Source organism: Mus pahari, chromosome 11, assembly GCF_900095145.1.
Source record: "Mus pahari chromosome 11, PAHARI_EIJ_v1.1, whole genome shotgun sequence".
Lineage (NCBI taxonomy): Eukaryota > Metazoa > Chordata > Mammalia > Rodentia > Muridae > Mus > Mus pahari.
In genome coordinates, this window is record NC_034600.1 from 49,280,452 (window position 1) to 49,299,754 (window position 19,303).

Consider the following 19,303-nt stretch of genomic DNA (forward strand, 5'->3'; position numbering starts at 1 on the left):
ATCTGACACTGGCCCAGAGAAGATGTGGCCTTCTGAAGACAGACTGTTACCTTGGAAACTTTATCAGCTTGATAACATGACCTTTAGTTGGGTGTATTTTTTCTGCCTTAGCTCAAAATGCTTCTTAGGCTTTGATTCTCCTGCCTTTGAGTTTCATTCAGACTCACAGCCTTCAAAATCATAACGATGCCTTCAAAAAGCAAAGAGCCCCCACGACGGGCATGGTGACTCACACCTGAAATCCTGCAACAGAGGGACTCCCATGAATTCCAGGCTAGCCAGAGTGATAGCATAAATGCCTGCCCTAAAGATAGATAGATAGATAGATAGATAGATAGATAGATAGATAGATAGATAGATAGATAGATAGATAGAAGATAAACAAATAATTTCAAAGTGTAGGGAAGAGGCTAAACATACAGTTCTATATAGTACAGCACTTATACTTCTGAGCATTTATTCCAGAAAAATAGGATTTTATTCTCTCACCAAAACCTAAAAGTGAAAGTTTGTAGTAATTTAATCTAAATCTTCCTGCTGAATAGTGAATTGCTAAATGGACTGTAAGCTAGGAGAACACTGTGTACGACTACCGTGAAATATTGCTGAACAAACAAAAGGGGAAAACAACACGTATAACTTGGATGGATTTCAATTGTGCTAAAAGATAGCCAATCTCAAGGGATTCCATTACTACAACAGTTTTAAAAATATAAAATTGTGGAAATTCAGACTACAGTCATGGTTAGCAGGGTTTAAAGAAGAGGTGGGAATTTTGAAAAAAGTAGATGTGACTGTGAACAGGATACTGAGGGGTCCCTGTGGCGGTAGGGATGTCCTGTGATTTTGTAAGGGTCGAAGATTTGCAGAAGAATGATACCCTGGACTCAAATGGTATGTAAAACGCAACGAGTATTTTATTCAGGAGAAGTCCAATATGTCCCATTATCAAGACAGACAACCAAGTGAGTTCAAAGACCTGATTTAAAGCACATTAGGGGAATTCTGGAGTAGGTGACCTCTATCTTAATCTGTTGGGTGCATCTCTACGGACATTCCATTACCAGGGTGTAGGAGCTAAAAAATTTGCTGGGGAAGTCTGGAAACTGTTGCTGAGGAAGTCTGGAAGCTGTTACTGAACCATTGTCCTTGCCTCAGACCAGGTGACTGGGCAGCTTCTGATAGCAGGACAGTTTTATGACTCGCTGCCTGAAACCTGGCTTTTTTGTTTTCTAGTAAATGACTTGCCTGGCTTGCCTGGATTTGCCTAGCTCTTAGGCCTAGTCTCTCAAACTGCCGATCTGAAGCCTGTGTGAAGCTCTCCTATAACTTTGCCAGATGTTAATATTGTGAGATGCCAGGAAACAAGGGCAGAGGTTTTCTCTTTTAAAAGGCACAACTGTGTGGGAATCTATGACGACCTCAAAGTAAGATGCTTAATTAAAAGGCTGAGTCTAGAAGGTATAGTTAATTTTTTTTTTTGTTTTGTTTTGTTTTTTTGTTTTTTTCCAGACAGGGTTTCTCTGTATAGCTCTGGCTGTCCTGGAACTCACTTTGTAGACCAGACTGGCCTCGAACTCAGAAATCCGCCTACCTCTGCCTCCCAAGTGCTGGGATTAAAGGTGTGCGCCACCATGCCCAGAAACTAGGTATAGTTAAATTCTAATGGTAAGAATCTAGGAAGAAAGACATATGAACCTATGGTTTTTTTAATTTGCTGAATTCGTACATAGTCTCTCAGTAAAGTTAGAAAAAAATAATGTATTAACTCTTACATTTATTCTGAGACTAAATTCCAAATAGTCTCACAATTCAAGGGATAAATATAATAAAATTATTCCAAGTACTCAGAAGTGCCTCTTTACCTGTGGTTTAATTTATTTCTCATCTATGGGGCTTTCCAGAAGTAGTAATAAGAAAACATTGCTGGTTCAGGAAGCCATCCTGAGCTTGGAGACAAGGATTTTTACAACTCTCTGCCTTCCACCCCATCTTTATTCAGTGTTTCCAAAGATTATCTGTCCCAGTGATGATCAATTTCCTCTCCCTGCTGGTCTTTTCCTCCACAGAGTGGTCAAGGTTCATTCTTTAGGGATTACATGCCTCAAGCATCCACACTAAATGACACATCAGCTGCTACATCCTCCTGCTTCTGGTAGGGGGTCAGGAGCATCTTCTGTTGTCCCTAGCTTTTGAGGAGGGGGACAAAGTGCTGTGGCTTACTGCTGCAAACCCACACTCCAACCGGCAGAGATGGGGGTGGGGGGTGGAATGACACTAACACCAAGGAGGGTTTCAAGCAGCTCTTTTTCTCTGGCTCATCCAGTTTCTCTTTTGTTTTTCCCTCTGCCCTCTGATCTCATCCCTCCCCGCTCTCCTGGATCCAATCAGCGTTCAGCATGCTCTGAACACGAGCCTCGCATGCAGGCAAGGCGCACGGTTATAGGCCAGTGACTCATCAGGCGGACAGCACAGACCCATATGGATTGTTAGGAATGTTATGTTTCCTAATTTCTATGATAGGTATAAGATTATGAAAGCATAAGCCATTGTTGTAGTTTGAAGATGAAGCATCAGTTCCTAAAAAGCTTGTGTACTGAAGGTCTGGTCCTCATCTGGGTGCCGTAGTATTAAGAGGTATGGGTCATAAAGTATGCTAAACTTCATCGATGGGTTAATCCACTGAGTCCATACTGAGTGAGTTGCTAAGAGGCAGGGAAGAGGTGGGTCATTTGGAAGGATGCCTTTGAAGGCTATGTCTTGTCCCAGGGCCCTTTCTGTCTCTATCTTTGCTTTGCAAGGACCATGAGGTAAAGAGTTTTGTCCTGGTGTGATGCAGGAACAATAGAGCTAAGAGCCCACAGACAGATACCTCTAGAACTGTAATCCAAAAATAAATCTGTCGGGCTGGAGAGATGGCTCAGCGGTGAAGAGCACTGACTGCTCTTCCAGAGGTCCTGAGTTCAAATCCCAGCAACCACATGGTGGCTCACAACCATTTGTAATGAGATCTGATGCCCTCTTCTGGTGTGTCTGAAGACAGCTACAGTGTATATAATAAATAATATAATAAATAAATCTTTAAAAAAAATAAATCTGTCCTCCTTTAAGCTGATTTACTCATGTACCTTTGACAGCAATGAAAATCTGGCCAGCACAGGCATCTCACGGGACAGAAGAATAACAGCTATATGATGCTTAAAAGTTTACACAGCAGTGTGACATGTGTTACTGTCATATTATTTTTCTATTGCTAGGAAGGGACACCATGAAACTTAAAGGAAAGTTTATAGGGGCTTACAGTTTTAGAGGGTGAGTCCATGACTATCACGGCCAAGAGCATGGTAGCAGGCAGGCAGGCATGGCACTGGAACAGTAGCTGTGGGCTTATATCCTTATCCTCTAGTAGGAGACAGAGAGGAATTGCATGGGCTTTTGAAACCTCAAAGCCCTCCCCAGTAACACAACTCCTCCAACAAGGCCACACCTCCTGATCCTTCCCAAAAAGTTCCACCAACTGGGAAGTATTCAAATAAATAAGCCTACGTGGGCCACTCATTCAAACCACCACAATTACCTCATTTGATTATTTCAGTGACTATGAAATGGGTATTGCTAGTTCTGTTTTAAGAAAAAGAAATTATGACCAGATGCATCTAAGGCAGTGGTTATCAACCCTTTGGGCATATCAGATATTTGCATTATACTTCATAAAGGTAGCAAAATTACAGCTATGAGGTAGTGATTTTAACGAACTAATATTATGTTTAGGAGTCAGCACAACCTGAGGAACTGTATTAAATGGTTGCAGCATCTGGAAGGTTGAGAACCACTAGTCTAAGGTCACAACCTCAAAAAAATAGAGGAGACTTAAAGACAGGTCTTTAGATCCACGTTTGCTGATCCCTGGTAGGGAAGTCTATTCCAGGAGAGAGTTGAGGTTTGAATGAGAAACTAAATACTAACCCATCACTTCATATGAAATAAGACCTCCTCACAGAAGACTTAGTAAGCCACACAAGGTTGAGGTGGGTGTCTTCCCACTTGAAATCCCAATGTTGCCATTATTTTAATGTTTATAACTCTGTATCTCACTCTAGTCAGACTGCCAAAGCAAAAGATCAGCTGGGTGGCTTATAATCAATGGAAAAGAATGGCTCACAGTTGTGCAGACTGCGAAGTCCAAGGTCAAACAGGTAGATGTGTGTTCCCTCATAGAGATCTATAATTTCACATGGCAGAAGGAACAATCATCTCTCTCTCTCTCTCTCTCTCTCTCTCTCTCTCTCTCTCTCTCTCTCTCTCTCTGTCTGTCTGTCTCTCTCTCTGTCTGTCTGCTCTTTTATAAGGGCATTAATCCAATTCATGAGCCCTTATGACTTAATCATAAAAACCACCAAATCACCATTCCTAAAAACTATTAATACTTCAATATATTGAGGCGTGGTCTATATAAACCTCTGGCATCTAACCTCAGCTTGGCCCTAGCAGCAGCCAGCAGGTCTCCTGGAGCACTTCCCTTTCCTAATCAGCTTCCTTTCCCAGAGCAGCTTTTCTGGCCTCCTATCCTCCACTGCTGACATCACCTGTTTCATCCATCATCATTCCATTCACGTTCAGCCACTCATCCCTTGGTACCTTGCCTCTGTAGCTCATGTCGGTCGACCTAGCAGCTAGGCTCAACCCTGTGATCCTACAGCTTCTGCAGCTCAGTACCTCCAGTTGTTCTCCAACAGGGTTCATTAATATCTAAACACTGCAGCTATGACTCTCTGCATCTCTATCAGCTTGCTGTTTCCTCCATTGAGGCCACTGAACATCCTCCGTGGCCAGCCGATGGTCAGCTGTCATGGGAAATCAGGAATACTTTGCAAATTGCAGCCAACAAAACCAAGGCAGCTTGTGGCTTTATTGTTAATTAATAAATTTGGGCACTGTGGAAAGATATAAACATGTCTGACTTTGTTTCTGACATAGTGCAGGAGGGGTATAAATATTCAGTCTACCCTACATTATAATTATATATCTGTCTAATTTCTGCATTTGCATGTAAGTTCCTTGATGGCTTCCATTTTGTCAGGATATTGACAGGGTATCTATACCTAAAAGAATTTCTGGATTCATTATGCAGTCCACAGATACTTCTTAAAACTAAGAAAACATGTGAGCATAGTATAGTGGTTGAGACAGAAGCAAAGGGTGCTGTGTTTATGTCTCCACAGTTAAGAGAATTGGCTGCTCTTTCAGAGGACCAGGATTCAATTCCCAGCATTCACATGGTAGCTCACACTCTGTAAGTCCAGTTCCTGGGGATCACAACTCTGCTTAGGGCCTCTGGTAGCACTAGACATACAAGTGGTACATGGGCACACAGGCTAAACATCCATACACATTTTATATGATTTATTTATTTTTATTCTATATGCATGGGTGTTTTGCCTGAACGTATGTCTATGCGAGGATGCCATATCCCTGGACCTAGAATTACAGATAGTTGTGAGCTGCCTCATGGGTACTGGGAATTGAACCCAGATCCTCTGGAAACAGCAGCAAGTGCTCTGAACTGTTAAGCCATCTCTCCAGCCCTGACATTAAAAGAAACTTTTTGAAATAGAATACACTGATTTTGAGCATGTCTACTGAAAGGTAAGTGAGTAGACTGAGCTAGAGAGATATAGAGACGGAACACACAAGGAACAAGAAGACCCTGTGGTTGATACTTATGTATTAAACATGATACTCCTCTTCCTCTGATGCAAACCTTGGACTCTGTTCATCATCTGATTGGTGAGTATTTCCAGCTATTACATCACTTCCTGCTGGCCAGCAAGTACTCAGGTCAATTAGATGACCTGTGTAATTGGAATATTGAATATGGTAATTATTCATTCCTAATGTCCTCTAAATTTTTCTACTCTTGTAGTGCAGGCTCTGGCCACCCCTTTATGTCCAGGGTCCTTATTTCTGCCTTCTACTCCCACATTTTCCGTCTATCACCTGCTGTTCTTCCTCAACCCTTCTCAGTCTAGCCTCAACCATGAGCAGTTTTTCAGCAGGGAAGAGTTTGTTTGGGTTTGTGATTTGAGATGGCTCAATCCACCCTAGGAGAGAAAGCATGGCAGTGTTCAAAGCAGTGGGAGCAAGAGACTGAGGATCCACACAGCTCAACGACCAGATTAGGAGGACTTGGGACAGAATATAACCCTCAAGGTCCACTCCTTTTTTTTTTTTTTTTTTTTTCAAAGATTTATTTATTTATTATATGTAAGTAACTACACTGTAGCTGTCTTCAGACACTCCAGAAGAGGGTGTCAGATCTCATTACGGATGGTTGTGAGCCATCATGTGGTTGCTGGGATTTGAACTTAGGACCTTTGGAAGAGCAGTCGGGTGCTCTTACCTGCTGAGCCATCTCACCAGCCCCAAGGTCCACTCCTAAGGCCAACGTCCACCAGCTAGGCATCAGCTGACAACCAAATATTCAAACACATGAGCTGTCTTGGTGGATTTTATTACTGTGAAAAGACGCCATGACCAATGGAACTCTTAGAAATGCAAACATTTGATTGGAGCTGGCTTACATTTTCAGAGGTTTAGTCCATTATCATCCTGGCAGGAAGCATGGCTGCATCCAGACAGACATGGTGCTGGAGAAGGAACTAAGAGCTCTGCATCTTGGAGAAACTGCACTGAGCGGAGTTTCAAAGCCCACCCCTACAGTGATGCACTTCCTCCAACATACACACACACACACACACACACACACACACACACACACACACATATGAGAAAATAGAATATGGTACCTATTTTATAGGGGGTTTTGAATATTAAATGAGATATAATCCATTTAATACAAAGTATTTACTTGAATCAAGTGCTATATAAGTATATAAATATTAGCCATAACTATTGCTGTTACGTTCTCTCATATGCAAATTTAAAGGCAGTAAAATTTTATGTGCATCAGATTCTCAAAGATAGTTGTTTATTCCGTTGCTTAACGGCCTCAGGTAAGAATCGTCCAGTGTAGCACTGTAGTGCTTGGTGGCAGGCAAGGGTTACACTTATGTATTCTAGAATCCCACTGTTGATATCTTTACAACTGACACTCTTGGCGTCTTTTTCTTTAACCTTCTGCTTTATGGTAGCTTCTTTCAACTTCGGTTCTAGGGAAATAAAGAAAGGAAAACTTGCTGGGCGTGGTGGCGCACACCTTTAATCCCAGCACTCGGGAGGCAGAGGCAGGCGGATTTCTGAGTTCGAGGCCAGCCTGGTCTACAAAGTGAGTTCTAGGACAGCCAGGGCTATACAGAGAAACCCTGTCTCAAAAAAACAAAAAAAAAAAAAAAAAGAAAAAAAAAAAGGAAAACTTTCTTCTTCAATGAAGCTGTTAAATATGATGCCTCTTTTCCTGCCTTTACACATGTGAAGCCCTAACCCACATATGGTCCTCTGAGCTCTAACACTGACACTTAACTGCTCATTGAACGATTCTGCTTGGACACCTCACATGTCAAATGAAATGTCCAAATGGAATAAAGGCCCCTGTGTTCCTGAACCTATGCCCTCCTGATATTCCAGTTTTCGTTGGGACACCAATCCAGAATCCTGGAAGATATCCTCATCTATGACCTCTTAATAAAGCGTAATGTACAATCTTGTAATTCGTCATTGGAAATTTACTGAATTTTTCCCCTACCCCCAATAAACTACCACCACATTGTAGCCACCATATTGTTCTATATGAATTTCTATAATCAACACCAAATAGGTCTGTAGCTCCCTAAGATGTATCAATTACATACTCTCAATTTTATATGCATATGATTAGCTCCTTGAACTATATCTAGTTCATAGCAGCCGTGCAAGGATATCTGCTGAGTGAATGAACATGTGAATGAATACATTTTTTAATCTCATGGAGTTTATAATGCAGTAAAGAGATCAACATTAAACAATACAGTTGATCCTGAAGAGATCTCAGGCAGTGTTCTTGGCCAGAGGAGACTCTTCCCTGATCCTGCTTACTGGCTGAAGTTACAGAGGGCCCATGAGACCAGGAGAGGAAGATAATTAACACAAATGAGACCCCTGAGGACAAACACACCAGCTAATTCTTCTTCTCTTCCTTTATGATACCTCTACTCATTGATAAAGGCATTTAGGTTGCTGGGGTGGTTTGATTTACCTAGAAATAATATAGTAAGATAAAGCAAGGATTACTGAGTTAGTAAAACTTCTACCTTGGTGACAAATTAACTGAGAAACAATTTATTTGTATTTTTATTTTTATTTTCCAGAGCTGAGGACCGAACCCAGGGCCTTGCACTTCCTAGGCAAGTGCTCTACCACTAAGCTAAATTCCCAACCCCGAGAAACAATTTAAATAGGGAAGATTTCTGAATTATCAGAGTTCATGGTCTGCTGGCCTCATTGCTTTAAGACCCACAGCTATTCAGAAATACCATAAAGGAAAGATGCTAGGGAAAAGCTTGTATGAACCAGGAAGGAAAAGAGGGGATCCGGGAAGGATTGAGAGCAAGACAGACCCCAAAGTCCTATCCTCAAATGACCTAATTCTTCTGGCTAAGCCTCAACTTCTAAGTTCCATTATCCCCCAGAATAGTTCCCTCCAGCTGGGGGGGGGGGGCAAGGCTTCACGGAGATGTGTGAGCATGTGTTGGAGAGCGGTGTGTTGAATCATCAGTTTGTGCTCCTGTTCCCACTCTAGAAGCTGATTTCCACATCGATGCAAAATGTTTTAAACTTGTTTCTAAGAGTCCCCAAAGTCTCTTCAGTTCCAACATTGTCCAAAAACCAAGACGACTTTCTGGCTGAATCTCCTTATAAAATAGAGATCACTTTAATCCAGTATAAAATGGCACAGAGTAAATATTCCCATTCAAAAAAAGAATAGAGCTGGGGCTGATACGCAAATACTGAGTCTCATAGGTCCATGTCTGGCGTGATGTAAGTAACCTCTCAAGTGTCTTCTTGCCCCTATAGCCCACATGGTCTTTTGTTTGTGTACCGTAAGTAATGTGTGTGAAATAAGGGGTGTGTGTGTGTGTGTGTGTGTGTGAGAGAGAGAGAGAGAGAGAGAGAGAGAGAGAGAGAGAGAGAGAGAGAGAGATGCATGTGTGTGGGGTGATTGACCCCCATCCTCTTGGCCACTGGGTACAGCCGGCTGCTTGGGGAGGCAGAACACGGGGAGTTTGCCCTTATCCCGCGCAGGAAGACGAAGACGAAGGAAGGCAATGAGTATTCATCCCATCATTTCCCACCTTATTTCTTTAAGGCAGGATCTCTCTCTGAACCTAGAGCTCACTTTTTTTTTTTTGTTCAGGCCAGCAACTAGCAAGCCCCAGCACCCTCCTGTCTCCATTACCTCTCAGTGCTGCAGTTACAGAATCCCAATCTTCCCATTCCAGTGGACGAATAGCAGGCACCTTTATCCAGTTAGCATCTCTGCGTCTTGAAGGATTGTTCTTGTTGGGGGTGGGGATGGGGCTGGCTATGCTTCTTTCCTGCTGCTTTTCTCAGCAGACATTCTACATTTCTGGCATCTCTGACTTCCTGGGGTATCTATCACATTGGCTTCAAAACCCCTTGCAGCTTCAAAATGGCTCTCCTGGTTTTCCCAGCCTTACTTTGAAATTCAGGTGGACGTGACTGGGGAAGACTGGGTCTGGTGTTTTGATTTTGCCTTATTTTGGTAAGTGGGTAATGAAATGTCATTAGTTTTAATTTTCAGTAATTACTGGTTAATTGAGAAGTTTTCACGAACTTAAATGCTCTCTGTATATGTTCAATGGTGAACTATCTGTTCATGCAGGTTTTTCTTCTTCTACTAATGTGATCTTTCCATTCTTTAACTGGATATTTCTAATAGTTGGCTTATGACAGTTCTTCATATTTTCTAGTTACATGTCTTTTGTTGGGCATGTGCCTTGCAAATATTTCCTCCTTCACAGTTATGAAAATTTTCTTATTAGCTGGGCTTGAAAAGTGCTCTGATGAAGCTGATGTCAGCTTTGAAAGCTGGCCTTCATTACTGTCACTATAATGATGACTTATGGTAAGGCAAGTCTATTGTAAATGATTAGTTACAGTTTGAAGACTGTGAGGACCAAGAACTAGGCTAGAACCTACAACAGTGCTTCTCAACTTACCTGATGCTTTGACCCTACAACATAGTTCCTTATGCCTCCAAGATGTGGTGGTGTACACCTTTAATCCCCGCACTCAGAGGGCAGAGGAAGACAGATCTCTGAGTTCCAGGCCAGCTTGGTCTACAGAGTGAGCTTCAGAACAGCCTGAACTACACAGAGAAACCCTGTCTTGAAAAACCAAACCAGGGCTGGAGAGATGGCTCAGAGATTAAGAGCACTGACTGCTCTTCCTAGAGGTCCTCAGTTCAAATCTGGAAAACCACATGGTGGCTCAACCATCTGTAATGGTATCTTATGCCCCCTTCTGGTACGTCTAAAGACAGCTACAGTGTACTCATAAATAAAATAAATAAATCTTCAAAACAAAACAAAAACCAAAACAAACAAAAACCAAACAAATGGGGGCTGGTGAGATGGCTCAGCAGGTAAGAGCACCCGACTGCTCTTCCGAGGGTCCTGAGTTCAAATCCCAGCAACCACATGGTGGCTCACAACCATCTGTAACAAGATCTGGCGCCCTCTTCTGGAGTGTCTGAAGACAGCTACAGCGTAATTACATATAATAAATAAATAAAAAAAAAAAAAAAACAAATAAGAAAAACTTCAGGTTCTGGTAACCCTTAACCATAAAATTATTTTGTTATTTCATAACTGTAATTTTGCTATCGTTATGAATTGTAAATGCAACATAAATGTAATGTAAATATCTGATATGCAAGATATCTTATATTTAATCTCTGTGAAAGAGTCCTTTGATCTCAAAGAGGTCTCGACCCAAAGGTTGAGAGCAACTGACCTAGAAGTACTGATAAGGCACCACCCATCTTCAAAAGGATATTTCAGTAGAGAAATAGTTCAGAAAAAATTCTAGTGATCTGACAAGCAAGACACAATGATGGTATCCTCTCAGAGCACAACCCTGTCGAGGGAAAATCTAGGCAGCTTAAAGAAGTGTTCCTGAAGAACACTGTCTAAGATCTCTTAGGGGAAAGTCTCTTTGTTGTAATTAGTGGCACGACCTTTCTGATAGTGTGCACTAAACTTTCCATCCTCTCTAAATGGAATCTGTCGTACTCTTTGCCACCAATCCATAAGCAACGTACAAACAGAGAAGAGGAGCTTTTCTAGTAATCTTCAGTGAGCCCATCATGGCTCTCATATGTTTTCATGAGGTTTTACTGTAGTGCCTGGAAGTACAGCATTACACGTACTTGGTCCCCAGAAGGATCTGAGTTTCTGTAATATCCTGGCATATGCCCCAGAGGATATAAGGACTTGTATAAATGAAATGATAAAGCCTCTTAAAACAGTAGCGGATACATACTAATAATTATTATCATTGATAACTGCTGGTTTGCAATAAATCTTGTTTGCAAATCACAAATTAAATTCATTCATGCTACCCATGAGTCCAGCTCTCATATTCCTTAAGCATAGAGCTAAAACTATACACCAGGGAACAGGAGGTGGCCTAGGATGTCTGAGTTAACCCCTCTGGTGCAAGGAGCTTATAAATATTCCTGATATCAGCATGGATGCTCACTTAGTAAAGTCTCCATGTTAGAAAAGGTGGTGATCCACCATGAAAGCTTTACCCAGAGAGCTGGCAGTGCAGCTCAGTAGCAGAGGAGAAATCTTAGCACCCACAAGGCCCAGTGTTCAATTTTAGTACCCCCCCCCAAAAAAACACACACACACACAAAAAAATGTTAGAAGGGAACAAAAGGGCAGTAATCAGAAGCCTGACACAGATGTGGTACAACTGACTGAGTAAGAATACCCAGGCTCACTCACTTTCCGATTCTGAACAGTTTGGGGGCCTTTCTACATAGGGAGAAAGGCCAAGCAAGAAGGAACTGCTGAGCCAGGCATGCACGGTGCTAATGCTGGTAATCAGAGCACCTGGGAGTGGAGGCCGGTGGAGCCAGTGTTCAAAGCTGGCCTCAGCTCCACTGAAGCCAACCGGAACAGTGGATTTCAGTCTCAAAAAATAGCTGGCTTCTGGTGGAGGTGAGAGTATGGGGGTTTGGTGGGGCTGGTCACGAGGAGTTTGGGCCATGCTCCAGTGAGTATCTGGGCTACTCAAATTGGACTTAATGGATTTTTTTTTTCTCTTTTTTTTTTTTTTTTTTGGTTGATTTTTTTTTTTTTTTTTGGTGAGGGCACAAGAGTGGAAGGGTGGACCTGGGAATAATGGGAAGCGAGTTTGATCAGGGTGCATTGCATGAAATTCCCAAATAATAAGAAAAATATTACATTGAAGAGATTTTTTTAAGTGTCAAACAAAAATAAGTGACTGAGAAGTGACTGCTGCTCACAGAGACATTTCAAAATGCCAGCAGCAGCATCTTCATCCAATTTTAAACTGAAATATTGTACAATATTAATCAAGAGCACAAATCATTCACTCATGCTTGCCCTCAATAAACCATATTTTCTTGTTGATTTACATGAAGGCATGTGTCACGTGGTTGATTAAAAAAAAGGTTCATATGGATGCCTTGACCCTATTTGAAATGATACTGTAAATAAAACTCGGAAAAACATTAAGCCCTCCTTAAATCACAGAGTTAACCTCAGAATTCTGGAGATGGGTCAATGCAACAGTAAGGGCAACTATTTTTCCGTTTTTCATTATTTACATTCACCTTTCACTCGGTGTTAGCACCATCAGCCCCGACAAAAACAATTTACAGGTAATTGCTGGAATTGTTCCACGCAGTGCAGCAGCCAGTAACTACTTGTAGCTCGGGAGCATTCTAAATGGGCCTGATTCCCAATGAGAGATGCTTTGAGTGTAAAATACACATTAGACTTCAACTAATTTTCAAACAGAGAGAGAGAGAGAGAGAGAGAGAGAGAGAGAGAGAGAGAGAATATTTGCCATTCACATTTAACATTAATTACATGTTGCAACGATATCATCTGAGCGTAGAGGAGTAAGGATATTAAAATTAATCTCACCTGCCTTTCATTTAAGGCGGCTTCTGCACTTCGACAATCACTTAAATGGTTTGCAATTTTTGCTCGCGTGCTTTTATTTTTATTTTTTTTTTAATTGGACGGCGACCGTAGAAGGTGCAAAAGGGGAGAAGCGGACGTGCAAATGGAAGGTGAGTGGAATTTTCTAAGAAGTTCCCGGAGGGCAGCGGAGGCGGCTCGGTGGACGTGACCTAGAGTGTGTGTGTGTGTGTGTGTGTGTGTGTGTGTGTGTGTGTGTGTGTGTGTGCTAACACCTAGCGGGAACTGGGAGGCGGGCGGGCGCGGTGGCGTTCTGCTCGCACGCCCCCCCCACCCCGCCCCCTCCCCCGGGCAGACGACAGAGCCGCGTCCCGGGCCCCCTTCGCCGCCAGGCCTCGGGGTTCGGCCGGAGCGCTGGCCCTGAGCACACCTGCGCGCCCACGGAGGTGCGCGTCGGCGAACCCTGGCGCGGCGCCCACGCCCCCTCCCCCCGGATGATTTCCTCGCCACCAACCGTCAGTCTCGCACTTTTCTCCGGAGGGACCGGCGAGGAGGTCGGAGTGGCCTGGTAAGCGTCCCCCCCCCTTCCGCCCACGACTGTCCCTCAGCCCGATCCCCGAACGCGGCCGTCTGCGGAGCCCGCCTGCTGGCCCGGACGCTGCTCGTCTAAGCGGCGGGGTGAAGCCGCGGCTGCTCGCCCGCCAGCCAGCCAGCCAGCCAGCCAGCCATCGGCGGAGGCGAGCGGCCGTCGTCAACGGGCGGGAGGGCAGCCGTGCCCCGGGCCTCCGGGCCGCGGGGGGCCGCTGTGACCCGCCTCCGCCCCACTGCGCCGCGGGCGGGCGGGCGGGCGGGGGAAGCGGGACTTAGGGGAGAGCGTCCGGCAGCCGAAGGGAGCCTGGGAGGCGGGCGCTGTGCTGCGGCGCGTCGGCGGGGGCCCGGAGCGCGGAGGACCGAGCAGGGCCCGCCGGCCTCCTCCATGAGGCCTGAGTGAGGCGCGCCGGTGACAGGCGGCCCGCGGCGCCTCCCGCGCGTCCTAGTCGGAGCGGCGGCGGCGGCGGCATCCCCGGGTCGGAGAGCCAGGAGCATGTCGGACAGTTTCGATCGGGCTCCAGGTGCTGGTCGGGGCCGGAGCCGGGGCCTGGGCCTGGGCCGCGGAGGGGGCGGGCCTGAGGGCGGCGGGTTCCCGAACGGAGCGGGGCCTGCGGAGCGGTCGCAGCATCGGTCGCCGCCGCCGCCGCCGCCACCGCCACCGCAGCCCAAAGCTCCGGGCTTCCTGCAGCAGCAGCCGCCGCCGCTGCGCCAGCCCAGGACCGCCCCGCCGCCAGGGGCCCAGAGCGAGGCCCCCGCCGGCTCCGCGCGGCCTCCCCGGCCCGGGGCGCTCCCAGGTACGGAGCAGCTCGAGGGGCCCCGGTGCTCCTGGGCCAGCTTTCCCCCGCGGGCCTTCGCGCACGCCGAGCCCCGGCGCGCCGAAGCCGCCCCCCGCTTCTCCGAAAGCGTCCCCCGAGGGGCCCGCTCGGCACGGGGTAGGGACTAAGCCAGGAACTGGGTTTGGAAGGAGGTGGTGGCTGGAATCCTTTGTGCGCTCCGGCTGGGGGAGGGGCCGGGGCCCGGGGCTCGGGGCTCGGGGCTCTCGGGCTGGCGTCCCGGGAGGAAGTCAGAATCGCCTACCTCCCCCTAGTGAACCCGGGCCCCAGGCGAGCATCCACTTCTTAACCAACTCCTTCCGAGAGAGAGAGAGAGAGAGAGAGAGAGGGAAAGGGGTGGGAAAAGCCCTGGAAGCTTCGTTTTTGGAGGCAGGTATGTGCCAGAGCAAGGCTATTGTTCGGTTTTGCGAGCTCTTTGTACGACTCGTAACGATCTTACGTTTTTTAGATTTAACTCCTAAAATCCGGAAGTTCTCAGACGGTTTCTAAACCTGTAGTAAGTTGCTATATACAAAGGAATGAATACATCTAGCACTGCTTTTTTTTTTTCCTCCTTTCTCTCTCTCTCTTTTTTTTCTTTTCTCTTTTGCCTTTTTCTTTCTCAGAACAAACGAAGCCCCAGAGAGCTCCACCTAGTTCACAGGATAAAATCCCACAGCAGAACTCGGAGTCAGCAATGGCTAAGCCCCAGGTGGTTGTGGCTCCTGTGTTAATGTCTAAGCTGTCTGCGAACGCCCCCGAATTTTACCCGTCAGGTTATTCTTCTAATTATACAGTGAGTATTTTTTTTTTTAAACCACCTACAAGTCTTGTGTTAAAACTATTGGAATAAAGTGGTTATTCTTTTCACTAGAGTATGCTGGCTGCTTTCTGTACTACACACAGAAATATCTTATTCAGCGAAGTCATGATTCAGGAGTATAATTTGCAGTTATGTGTGAGATATTGGAATGTAAACTTGTGAGACTAGGAATTCTCCCGGACTCGGTTTCACTGTTGTGTTCCTAGTACTTAGAACTCATTATTTAACAAACCTGGTATGAAAAGCCCATTGTCAAGCATGTTTTCAATTTATAAAACTAAAATCCAGTTGTGAATCTTCTAGATAACCTATACAGTGAGCAGCCAGGAAAGGCACCTTTCATTTGATTTTAGTCACATTGCAGAATATTTCTTATGTGTGGCCTTGAAGTAAATAGCTGTTGTGCTGTAAATAGGAAGTATCCTGAATATTGTTTGTCCACTATGTTTAATACAATGTTTTTGTTGCAGGCTACATGTTGTGTGCAGAAATAATTGTAAACTTGTTTTGGTTGATTGGGTCTTGTTGTCTTTATTTTGTTGTTGTTGTTGTCGTTCTGTTTGGATCGAGGCAGGCAAGGCAGTTGTCCTGCCTCCACCCTCCAAACCTGGAATTACAGGTAAAAAACGTCTCTATACTTAATATAGAAGCAATTCTGGCAAAACATTTACATAAGTATAATATGCATAGGCTTAAAGAACTTTCCACACTTTAAATCTTTGTCAATAATGCAGCAAATCTTAATTAGTCCTAGTTTTCATATTAGTAGGAAGCGTAACACATGGTTGAAATGTATAGGAAGAACTTGATTGTGCTCAGTGAACTCAGTGCATGGAGATTAATATTAGAAAGGAGAGGGAATAATAGTGGTGAATTGAAAAGAGGATTGGTGCTGGGTGGTGGTGGCACACGCCTTTAATCCCAGCACTCGGGAGGCAGAGGCAGGCGGGTTTCTGAGTTCGAGGCCAGCCTGGTCTACAAAGTGAGTTCCAGGATAGCCAGGGCTACACAGAGAAACCCTGTCTTAGAAAAACCAAAAAAAAAAAAAAAGAAAGAAAGAAAAGGTAATAATACCTTAGCTCAGAGTCTTTCTCTCTTTGATTTACTGGATAACACTGTATGAACAAGGCTCAGCTCAAAGTTACCACTCAAGACATCTATGACAGCCAAATAGAAAAGTACCAACATCCGATAAACCTCCTTCATCCCTAGAATTATCACACATGCCCACGGGTAACCACTAAGCTTTGCTTTGTTTCCTTAGATAGTTTTGATCGGTATTCCTATATTCCTAGTTATCCTTGAGCTTGCTATCCTCCTCCCACCTCAGCCTGTCCTGTGCTGGCCTATCCCCAGTATTTGGGTGAGTACTGGCTCACCATTTGGACATACAAAGTATTTTTTCAAAGCTTACATAAATGAAGTTTTTTAGATTGTTGTTCTAACTCTATGTCTAAATTTATATCATAACATAATAATTTGAGATAATTTATTCACATCACTTAACTGTGTCAAGGTTCCATTTGTTTATCAATTGAGAGCTTCTACTTTGCGGCTATTGTGCTGTCTCTGTCTGTATCCTGACTGACATATGCCTTTATTTCTTCTTGGTATGGAAAAGTAGAATTGCAGTAGCCAACCTTAATAGAATCAGCCGTTGTCTCTAAGAAGACCTTCCCAGTCTACACTCCTCACCGCGTCTGATTTGCTACTTGCTCTTCTTTCTAGTCAGCACTTGGTATTTTCTGTTTAGCCATCCCAGTAGTTATGGTCTCTTAAAGTTAATGACTATATACCTCTTGCAATCTGCTTTTGGTTCTCTTTATGTTTGATCAGTGTGAAGACTCTGCATTCTGTAGAGATAGGCGCTCCATTCATCTTTTAGCTTCGGAATGAGACAGAGGACAGTATGAATGTGGCAGGAAGAACAGTTGATGTGGAGAAGAAAGCCATTGTCAGGAAAAGTAACTAAGAGTGGCTTGGCGTGTTGTCAAAGTTGTACTTGGCTCAGAAAGGGAAGGAACCATTAAAGAGCTTGAGTAGTTAAATAAACTCTTATGATTGTTTACTTTTTAGCAGCCCAAACCAGCTATCCATTTATTTTCCTTCCTGTTGCCGTGGACTATTTTATCATGGGAGCAAAACAGTTTGGGGTTTTTTTGTTTGTTTGTTTTTCCTTTTCAAAGTTGTGAGTAAAGTTCAAATTATAAGTACATTTGTTTGTGAGTATGTGCAGGTAAGTGCATTTGTCTGTGCAGGCCAGAGGGGCCAGATCTCTTTGGAGCTGGATTTACAAGATGGTTGTGAATGGCCAATGCGATGCTAGGAAAGGAACTGGGTCTTCTGCAGGAGTGCCACATGCTCCTTTTTCCCCCTTAATGACTTTTTTTTAATGTGTATTAGTTTTTGGCCTGCATATGTTTGTGTGAAGGTGTTGGATCCTCTGGAACTGAAATTATATATATGACAACTGTGATTCGCCATGTGGATATTGGAACTTGAACCCCAATTTCTGGAAGAGCAGCCAGTACTCTTAACCACTGAGCAATCCCTCCAATTCCGTGTTACATGCTCTTAGCCACCAAGCCATCTTCTCTGCCCCTCCACCATCAGTATTATATTTTAAGAGTTCTTTGGTATATTTATTAGTGCAGCAATTTCTCTATTTAGTGTACTAAAGCAAATTATGAACTAGAAGTTTCTTTGGCCCTGTCTGACCTTTTGTTTTAAAGATTGTTTTAATTAGTTGCCAACATTTAAATTGGATATTGAAAAGCCTATGTTTCCTAGTTTCTGTTCAATGATAAGAAATAGCCATAGTGGACTGGAATTCTGAAAGCAAAATTGGTTGAAGTATAATGGGAGCATAATTAGCAGTTTCTTCCCTGAATGTGACTTCTTTATTGTAATTCTTCTGAATTTCATGGAGAAGTGCTTGGGCTTGCTACTCCGCCCCAGTACATTTTCTCAGCCTGACTAATTTACACTAGTATTTACTCATAGTCCAGGTTAAATGTTTTTCAGTCCATTTAGAACAGAACAAGGGAATTCTCATTTGTCCGAGCTCTTCAGATAAGTTTTCTGTATAATAGCCATGTTCCAAAGAAAGCTAGATTCACACATTCAACCTATAGTTCAATATTTAATGCTGGGTCAAGCACTGGTCATAATGTACAAAGCAGAGAAACTGTCTTTATGGACGCTCTTCTCTAGAAATCTTCCTGTTTCCAGAAATTCCTTGAATCTGTTCTTTTGTACATAATTGGTTCAGTGTGATGGCCCCACAGTAAAGGCACTTGCTGCCAAGGTAAGTTCAGTTCCTAGAACCCACATGATGGAGAGAACCAACTCTCACAAGTTGTCCTCTGACTTTCACACATAGATGCACCCACAAATGTGCACACATGCATGCACATAGTGAACCTTTATGGTGGTTTGGCTGTGCCTTTTTAGTTCCTTTAAAACCCTGTGCTCTTAATCTTAAGTCCTTCCTCTAGCTCTGCTGCTAGAATTTCCTCCCTTTCATACTATCTTAGCAAGTCACTGTATACATCTCTTTGTGGTTGCTTCTTAGACAAATTAATATGACTATGAATATTTAATCAGTTTACTTACCAGTAAAAAGATTCCATATAGGATCTCATCAAGCACTTGTTAAGAGATAAAAATGCTAGCTAGTGTTGATCACCATACCATCACTGTCAAAAAAGCTTTTTTTTTTTTTTCCCTAAAAGTATCTTCCTTCAAGTTACTGTGGCCTTTGGGTTTTTTGTTTGTTTGTTTGTTTGTTTGTTTTTTGTTTTTCCTGAGACAGGGTTTCTCTGTGTAGCCCTGGCTGTCCTGAAACTCACTTTGTAGAGCAGGCTGGCCTCGAACTCAGAAATCCGCCTGCCTCTGCCTCCCAAGTGCTGGGATTCAAGGTGTGCACCACCACTCCCGGC

At 43.9% G+C, this 19,303-nt stretch overlaps 1 protein-coding gene across 1 annotated transcript in view; it reads left to right on the forward strand.

Moving 5' to 3' along the window:
• Nucleotides 1-14,015: 14,015 nt before the first annotated feature.
• Nucleotides 14,016-19,303, forward strand: part of Paip1 (poly(A) binding protein interacting protein 1) — a 29,097-nt gene continuing 23,809 nt past the window's right edge. The window contains exons 1-2 of the mRNA XM_021208376.2: nt 14,016-14,521; nt 15,166-15,335. Coding sequence (XP_021064035.1) covers nt 14,221-14,521; nt 15,166-15,335 — 471 coding nt within the window. The 5' untranslated portion in view covers nt 14,016-14,220. The remainder of the gene's footprint in view (nt 14,522-15,165; nt 15,336-19,303) is intronic.